General features: G+C 46.2%; 1 protein-coding gene across 1 annotated transcript in view; it reads right to left on the reverse strand.

The window, feature by feature from the left end:
- Positions 1–7,047, reverse strand: part of LOC124799410 (maltase 2-like) — a 63,126-nt gene extending 56,079 nt beyond the window's left edge. Inside the window, exon 1 of the mRNA XM_047262925.1 lies at positions 6,936–7,047. Within this exon, the coding sequence (XP_047118881.1) occupies positions 6,936–7,047 (112 nt within the window). The remainder of the gene's footprint in view (positions 1–6,935) is intronic.
- Between the last annotated feature and the right edge of the window lie 1,715 nt (positions 7,048–8,762).

Here is an 8,762-nt window from a genome sequence, read left to right on the forward strand (position 1 = left end):
GCCCACCACTTCGTAGATACGATCTCAGTATCTTGAAAAGCGACATCATTGAACGTTGGACTCCAAAATGACATACACTCCTGGAAATGGAAAAAAGAACACATTGACACCGGTGTGTCAGACCCACCATACTTGCTCCGGACACTGCGAGAGGGCTGTACAAGCAATGATCACACGCACGGCACAGCGGACACACCAGGAACCGCGGTGTTGGCCGTCGAATGGCGCTAGCTGCGCAGCATTTGTGCACCGCCGCCGTCAGTGTCAGCCAGTTTGCCGTGGCATACGGAGCTCCATCGCAGTCTTTAACACTGGTAGCATGCCGCGACAGCGTGGACGTGAACCGTATGTGCAGTTGACGGACTTTGAGCGAGGGCGTATAGTGGGCATGCGGGAGGCCGGGTGGACGTACCGCCGAATTGCTCAACACGTGGGGCGTGAGGTCTCCACAGTACATCGATGTTGTCGCCAGTGGTCGGTGGAAGGTGCACGTGCCCGTCGACCTGGGACCGGACCGCAGCGACGCACGGATGCACGCCAAGACCGTAGGATCCTACGCAGTGCCGTAGGGGACTGCACCGCCACTTCCCAGCAAATTAGGGACACTGTTGCTCCTGGGGTATCGGCGAGGACCATTCGCAACCGTCTCCATGAAGCTGGGCTACGGTCCCGCACACCGTTAGGCCGTCTTCCGCTCACGCCCCAACATCGTGCAGCCCGCCTCCAGTGGTGTCGCGACAGGCGTGAATGGAGGGACGAATGGAGACGTGTCGTCTTCAGCGATGAGAGTCGCTTCTGCCTTGGTGCCAATGATGGTCGTAGGCGTGTTTGGCGCCGTGCAGGTGAGCGCCACAATCAGGACTGCATACGACCGAGGCACACAGGGCCAACACCCGGCATCATGGTGTGGGGAGCGATCTCCTACACTGGCCGTACACCACTGGTGATCGTCGAGGGGACACTGAATAGTGCACGGTACATCCAAACCGTCATCGAACCCATCGTTCTACCATTCATAGACCGGCAAGGGAACTTGCTGTTCCAACAGGACAATGCACGTCCGCATGTATCCCGTGCCACCCAACGTGCTCTAGAAGGTGTAACTCAACTACCCTGGCCAGCAAGATCTCCGGATCTGTCCCCCATTGAGCATGTTTGGGACTGGATGAAGCGTCGTCTCACGCGGTCTGCACGTCCAGCACGAACGCTGGTCCAACTGAGGCGCCAGGTGGAAATGGCATGGCAAGCCGTTCCACAGGACTACATCCAGCATCTCTACGATCGTCTCCATGGGAGAATAGCAGCCTGCATTGCTGCGAAAGGTGGATATACACTGTACTAGTGCCGACATTGTGCATGCTCTGTTGCCTGTGTCTATGTGCCTGTGGTTCTGTCAGTGTGATCATGTGATGTATCTGACCCCAGGAATGTGTCAATAAAGTTTCCCCTTCCTGGGACAATGAATTCACGGTGTTCTTATTTCAATTTCCAGGAGTGTATATGTGGTAAGTTTGTGGAGAGATCTGACATCCAGCGACAGTCTGGTTATTTATCAGCGCTTAGTGATGCACATACACAATGCAATCTTGTCACAAACAAATAACATTTAACTGCAATTTCTGAATGACATACTCACTGGGTAATTTTCCTTATGCAGACGATCACATTAATGTCAACACCACTTATGATAGACGACAACGTTCGGTAACCACTCACAGATAGCAGGTGGCACCACAAGCAGTGGGAGGTATGTGGAGGTTGTCGAGGAACGCCGGAAACAGTGCCATCGTTGTCGTAATGCGCGAATGTAGTGATTCATCTGCAGTCCAAAAGGGCATTTCCATTGGCTTTCGGACCAAGGGGGAAACATTTTCGTAATGACTAAGTCTGTGAAATGTTCGCGTGCCCTGTGGTTAAAATATACCATGGATGTCAAAATGACGCTATCTAAATCGACGCCAAGGCAACTGTGATGGACTATGGGCTATAGATAACAGGGGTGAACGAAGGCTGCAGAGATGTATGCGGACTAGTAGACTTGCAACTGTTTACCAACTGACCACCCAGATGGACCGAGGGTTGCCAGCAGTGTCTCCTCAACGAGCGTTCAGCTAACGTTGCTGAGTATGGCCTTCCCCAGCAGGCGCCTGGTTCGTGCATTCATGCTGACTACTGTTCACAGGCAACGAAGGCTGTAACTTGCTCCTCAATACCGTAACTGAAAGGCGACAAGTGGCCTTTTCAGAAGAATCACTTTTTATGCTCTATTGGACAGGTGCGCACTGTCCCATACGGCTTGAGAAGTCTGAAAGCAAATGACTTGCAACAATCGTCGGAAGGGCCCAGGCCTGAAGGCATTCCCTGAGTCATCTCATCATTCTGCAAGGCATACTGGATGAACGTAAGTATGCATCTGTCCTTGGAGACCGTGTCTACCCCCAAACACGGTTTGGTGTCCTTCGGCAGAATGGTATCTACCAGCAGGACAGTGTAATGTATCACGCAGCTCGCAGTGTACGTACGAGATGCAAAGAGCACCAGGATTAGTTTATCATACGCCCCTGGCCACCAAACTTCCCGGATTTAGAATCAATCGAGTGCCTGTGGGACCACCTCAACCGGGCTGTTATCGCCACGGATGCTTAACCGAGAAATCTAGCGCAGTTGGCCACGTCACTGGAGTCAGCATGGCTACACATGGCTGTTGGTACCTCTCAGAACCTCACTGATTGTCTTCCTGTACGTGTCACAGCGGTCCGCGCTGCAAGAGATGGTTATTCAGGATGTTGACAGGTGGTCACGTTGATATGTACGGACAGTGTGTCGTGCGATTAAGCTGTAGTGTTAACCATTTACGTACCCAGGCAACTACCACATTTCACATTTTTTACATGCTACCCTCTGACAGAACCAGATGTTGTAGAGAGTTTCAGGTAGAGCATTAGGGAAGGATTGACAAGAATGGGGGAAAGAAATACAGTAGAAGAAGAATGGGTAGCTCGGAGACCTGAAATAGTAAAGGCAGCAAAGGACCAAGTAGGTAAAAACACGGGGGCTAGTAGAAATCCGTGGGTAACAGAAGAGATATTGAATTTAATTGATGAAAGGAGAAAATATAATAATGCAGTAAATGAAGCAGGCAAAAAGGAACTCAAACGTCTCAGAAATGAGATCGACAGGAAGTGCAAAATTTCTAAGCAGGGATGACTAGAGGACAAATGTAAGGATGTAGAGGCGTGTATCAGTACGGGTGAGATAGATACTGCCTACACGAAAATTAAAGACATATTTGGAGAAAAGAGAACCACTTGTATGAATATCAAGTGCTCAGATGGAAAACAAGTTCTAAGCAAAGAAGCGAAAGCAGAAAGGACGAATGAGTATATAGAGGGTCTATACAACTGAGATGTACTTGAGGACAATATTATGGAAATGGAAGAGGATGCAGATGAAATGGGAGATACGATACTGCGTGAAGAGTTTGACAGTGCACTGGAAGACCTAAGTCGAAACAAGGCCCAGGGGGTATACAACATTCCATTAGAACTACTGATAGCCTAGGGAGAGCCAGCCCTGATAAAACTCTACCATCTGGTGAGCAAGTTGTATGAGATGGTGAAATGCCAGACTTCAGGAAGAATATTATAATTCCAATGCCAAACAAAGCAGGTGTTGACAGATGTGAAAGTTACCGAACTATCAGTTTAACAAGTCACGGCTGCAAAATACTAACATGACTTCTTTACAGACTAATGGAAAAACTGGTAGAAGCCGACCTCGGGGAAGCTCAGTTCGTAGAAGTGCTGGAACACGTGAGGCAATACTGACCTTACGACTTATCTTACAAGAAAGATTACGGAAAGGCAAACCTATGTTTCTAGCATTTGTAGACTTAGAGAAAGCTTTTGACAATGTTGACTGGAATACTCTCTTTCAAATTCTAAAGGTGGCAGGGGTAAAATACAGGGAGCGAAAAGCTATTGTACAATTTGTACAGAAACCAGATGGCAGTTATAGGAGTCGAGGGACATGAGAGGGAAGCAGTGGTTGGGAAGGGAGTGAGACAGGGTTGTAGGCTATCCCCGATGTTATTCAATCTGTATATTGAGCAAGAGGTAACGGAAACAAAAGAAAAATTCGGAATAGGAATTAAAATCCATGGAGAAGAAATAAAAACTTTGAGGTTCGCCGATGACATTGTAATTCTGTCAGAGACAGCAAAGGACCTGGAAGAGCAGTTGAAGGGAATGGGCAGTGTCTTGAAAGGGGGATATAAGATGAACATCAACAAAAGCAAAACGAGGATAATGGAGTGTAGTCGAATTAAATAGGGTGATGCTGATGAAATTAGATTAGAAAATGAGACACTTAAAGTAGTAAATGAGTTTTGCTATTTGAAGAGCAAAATAACTGATGATGGTCGAAGGAGAAAGGATATAATATGTAGACTGACAATGGCAAGGAAAGCGTTTCTGAAGAAGAGAAATTTGTTAACATCGAGTATAGATTTAAGTGTCAGGAAGTCGTTTCTGAAAGCATTTGTATGCACTGTGGCCATGTATGGAAGTGAAATGTGGACAATAAATAGGTTGGGCAAGAAGAGATTAGAAGCTTTCGAAATGAGGTGCTACAGAAGAATGCTGAAGATGGGTAGAGCATGTAACTAATGATGAGGTATTGAATAGAATTAGGGAGAGAGAAATTTGTGGCACAACTTGACTAGAAGAAGGGATCGGTTAGTAGAATATGTTTTGAGGCATCAAGGTATCACCAATTTAGTATTGGGGGGCAGCATGGTGGGTAAAAATCGTAGAGGTAGACCAAGAGATGAATGCACTAAGCAGATTCAGAAGGATGTAGGCTGCAGTAGGTACTGGGAGATGAAGAAGCTTGCTCAGGATAGAGTAGCATGGAGAGCTGCATCAAACCTGTCTCTGGACTGAGGACCACAACAACAACCACCCTCAAACTGTTGCAGTTTTAAAGCCCAGCAGTGGTAATATAGTACGTGTATCTAAACCCATCGGATTTTTTAACATCTCATCAGATCTCACATTCAGAGTGACATCATGAGACATTGTTTTTAGTGTCCACAGCAATAGTAGATACTGGAGCACAAAGTCTCTGTTGACAATTTTTCCGAAGTGGGAACCCAAATCCCGCAAGTAGATCTGTTGACAGCGTTCAAATTTAACTGGTCAGTAAAGGTGGGACGTCAATATTCATGCAACACTGCCCGCATTATTGTGTGCTAATATATCTTACGCTTCAGGACTTTGAAGTTGAGGTTATATCTTTATTTTATGGAGCGCTCAAGTGTGTACCAAAGCTTAAACCATTACGTGCGGTTTTATCGTATCTTGCCAACTGCCACTAACCGAATAATATGGAGTGCTGGAAAAGATTAGCTAGTAATCAGTCTGAATTAAGTGGCTGATGGATCCAAATGTCAAGTGTTAGCTACTGTTGCCGACATAACTGTTACTGACTGACACAGTGAAGGTAGAAAGCAGAAGATGATACTCCTCTCTTTCAGACACAGAAATAAGCATCAACAAGTTCAAATAGCTAAAATCACCGATTAAATCTGTATTTGTAGGACGAGTGATGACGTTTTCGAGAGATGATTTGCTGAATTTCCTCATAGTTCACAGCTAATCTCTATGATACAAAAAATTATTTCTTTTATTATTATGCTTGTCGTTCTCCCCACTAGTACAGCTTTAATGTAGGTTCTGGATCTTCGTAGTTTTTGCAGTCGTCCATGTGTTTTGGCTTGTGAGTACTTATTGCCATTAGTAATTTGCTTTTATTTGCATACCTGTCTTACACAAAAAAGTTGTAGATTCTTAAAATTAAATCTATAAAAACTTTGTTGCTCTCTGGACGTTTTTGAGAGGTGTATCTTGAATCGATAGTAATGATCTAATATGTTTATATCACACTCTCAGTATCCCTCCAATGACACAGATATACTCACTTGTAACAAAACATTTAGCACATTACCCATGATTATACCTGTTCCCTTCCTGTTAGTCTCATATCTCTCTGTTTTATTTTCTGCCTTGTCTCTTTCCCTTAATCTTTACTTACATTTCTCCATTGTTCGCCAAATTTTTATTTTTGTCTCACTTTACATTTTTCTCAATAATTTCTCTCTTGCCCTTCCTAGTCTCCTCTCACCACCCCTGTCTCTACCTGTTTGTTCCATCAAACTTCCTCACTCTCCTGCCATCTTCTATTATCCCTCCTTCCATTCTATACCACATTCTACCTATCATTCACCTACGTCTCTCTCATTGTCACACACACACACACACACACACACACACACACACACACACACACACACGCCAATGCATACCATGTGAACAAAAGCACGAAGGTTATATATAGCCTGTTTATTCAGGTTGTCTGTTATGTTGGCAGCTTCCTCTTTAGTCCTTAATCTTTTTACTAAAAAGTGCTGTATATCACATCTATCAGAGCCACCACCTGCCTTTGCTCTAGTCTATTTCTTCACTGGCCAATTTTCCCTATATTATCCTACTTGTTGTCTTTATAGTTTCTTCTCGTCCTTCCTGGCAACTTCCTTACCCAATTTCCGTCACTCTCTTCTACTATGCGCTATTCATTCCTCATATTTCCCTCTGTCACTTCTTTCTCTTTTTCATGCCAAACCCCCGCCCATCTCTCCCTCTCTTTCTACGCATGTGTCTGGCTCTTTCTCACCATCCTCGTGTCCTTTAACCCTCTTTTCTGCCTTCCCTCCTCTGTTTTTACTTCAGTATTTCCCGTCTTTCTTCCGTTTCTTATCTCTACTCGTCTGACCTGATTTCTCTCCCTCCACCTCCATATATTTGTCTACCCCTGATCACAGAGTTTGATTCACGTCTAACGCAGTCGCAGTACAAGAATGTCCTTCCGTGTCTTACCGTTGAGGTCGCCCACGCCGTCACCATCGCTGTCCTTGAAGGACCGTGGGTAGATCTGGTAGATGACGCCGGACTGCCACCACGCCAGCTGTCCCGCTGTGGCGCCCACCATAGCGGCCACTGCCGCAAACAGCAGAAGTGCCTGAACCTTAAGCATGTCACTGACTCTTAAAACTGCTCACCTCTAATAATTGCCCGCTAGCAGCAGTATTTATACTTCCCAGTCGCAGCTTGCGACGTCACTGCTGTATCTTGGAAATATGAACCAGCTTGCGGTCTACTGCACGATATCGCGAAATCTGAACATGTGAGCTTATCTGTATAATGTCCTTGTAACATCTTGAAGAATCAATATGGTACAGGTTACGCCAATTGCCGCTGCGACATCTTTGTTGAAAGACAAGTGTGAACTATTGAGCAAACTGTACATTTGCAGCGCTAAGTCTCGGCACGAAGAAAGAGGTACTGGGAAGCTGGATAACGTGTGTATAGCGTTCTGGATTCTCTCCGCAGAAATTCGACAAATTGAATCAACGTAGTTTGCACTACAGGAGGACCTTAACACCATTTCAAAAGCCATGTTGGGCAAAGTTAGGTATTACATAATCTGCCTTACAAAAAAGCGCTACTGGCCATTAAAATTGCTATGCCATGACGATGGCGTGCTACAGACATGAAATTTAACCGACAGGAAGAAGATGCTGTGATACGCAAATGATTAGCTTTTCAGAGCATTCACACAACGTTGGCGCCGGTGACAGCACCTACAACGTGCTGACATGAGGAAAGTTTCCAACCGATTTCTCATATACAGACAGCAGTTGACCGGCGTTGCCTGGTGAAACGTTGTTGTGATGCCTCGTGTAAGGAGGAGAAATGCGTACCATCACGTTTCCGACTTTGATAAAGGTCGGATTGTAGCCTATCGCGATTGCGGTTTATCGTATCGCGACATTGCTGCTCGCGTTGGTTGAGATTCAATGTCTGTTAGCAGAATATGGAATCGGTGGGATCAGGAGGGTAATACGGAACGCCGTACTGGATCCCAACGGCCTCGTATCACTAGCAGTCGAGATGACAGGCATCTTATCAGCATGGCTGTAATGGATCGTGCAGTCGATCCCTGAGTCAACAGATGGGGATGTTTGCAAGACAACAGCCATCTGCACGAACAGTTCGACGACGTTTGCAGCAGCATGAACTATCAGCTCGGAGGCCATGGCTGCGGTTACCCTTGACGCTGCATCACAGACACGAGCGCCTGCGATGGTGTACTCAACGACAAACCTGGGTGCACGAATGCCAAATCGTCATTTTTTCGGATGAATCCAGGTTCTGTTTCCAGCATCATGATGGCCGCATCCGTGTTTGGCGACATCGCGGTGAACGTACATTGGAAGCGTGTATTCGGCATCGCCATACTGGCGTATCACTCGGCCTGATGGAATGGGGTGCCATTGGTTACACGTCTCGGTAACTTCTTGTTTGCATGGACGGTACTTTGAACAGTGGACGTTACATTTCAGATGTGTTACGACCCGTGGCTCTACCCTTCGTTCAATCCCTGCGAAACCCTACATTTCAGGAAGATAATGCACGACCGTATCTTGCAGGAGGTCCTGTACGGGCCTTTCTGGATACAGTAATTGTTCGAGCGCTGCCCTGGCCAGCACATTCTCTACATCCTCACCAATTGAAAACCTCTGGTCAATGGTGGCCGAGTAACTGGCTCGTCACAATACGCCAGTCACTACTCTTGATGAACTGTGGTACCGTGTTGAAGCTGCATGGGCAGCTGTACCTGTACACGCCATTCAAGCTCTGTTT

Source organism: Schistocerca piceifrons, chromosome 1, assembly GCF_021461385.2.
Source record: "Schistocerca piceifrons isolate TAMUIC-IGC-003096 chromosome 1, iqSchPice1.1, whole genome shotgun sequence".
Taxonomy (NCBI): domain Eukaryota; kingdom Metazoa; phylum Arthropoda; class Insecta; order Orthoptera; family Acrididae; genus Schistocerca; species Schistocerca piceifrons.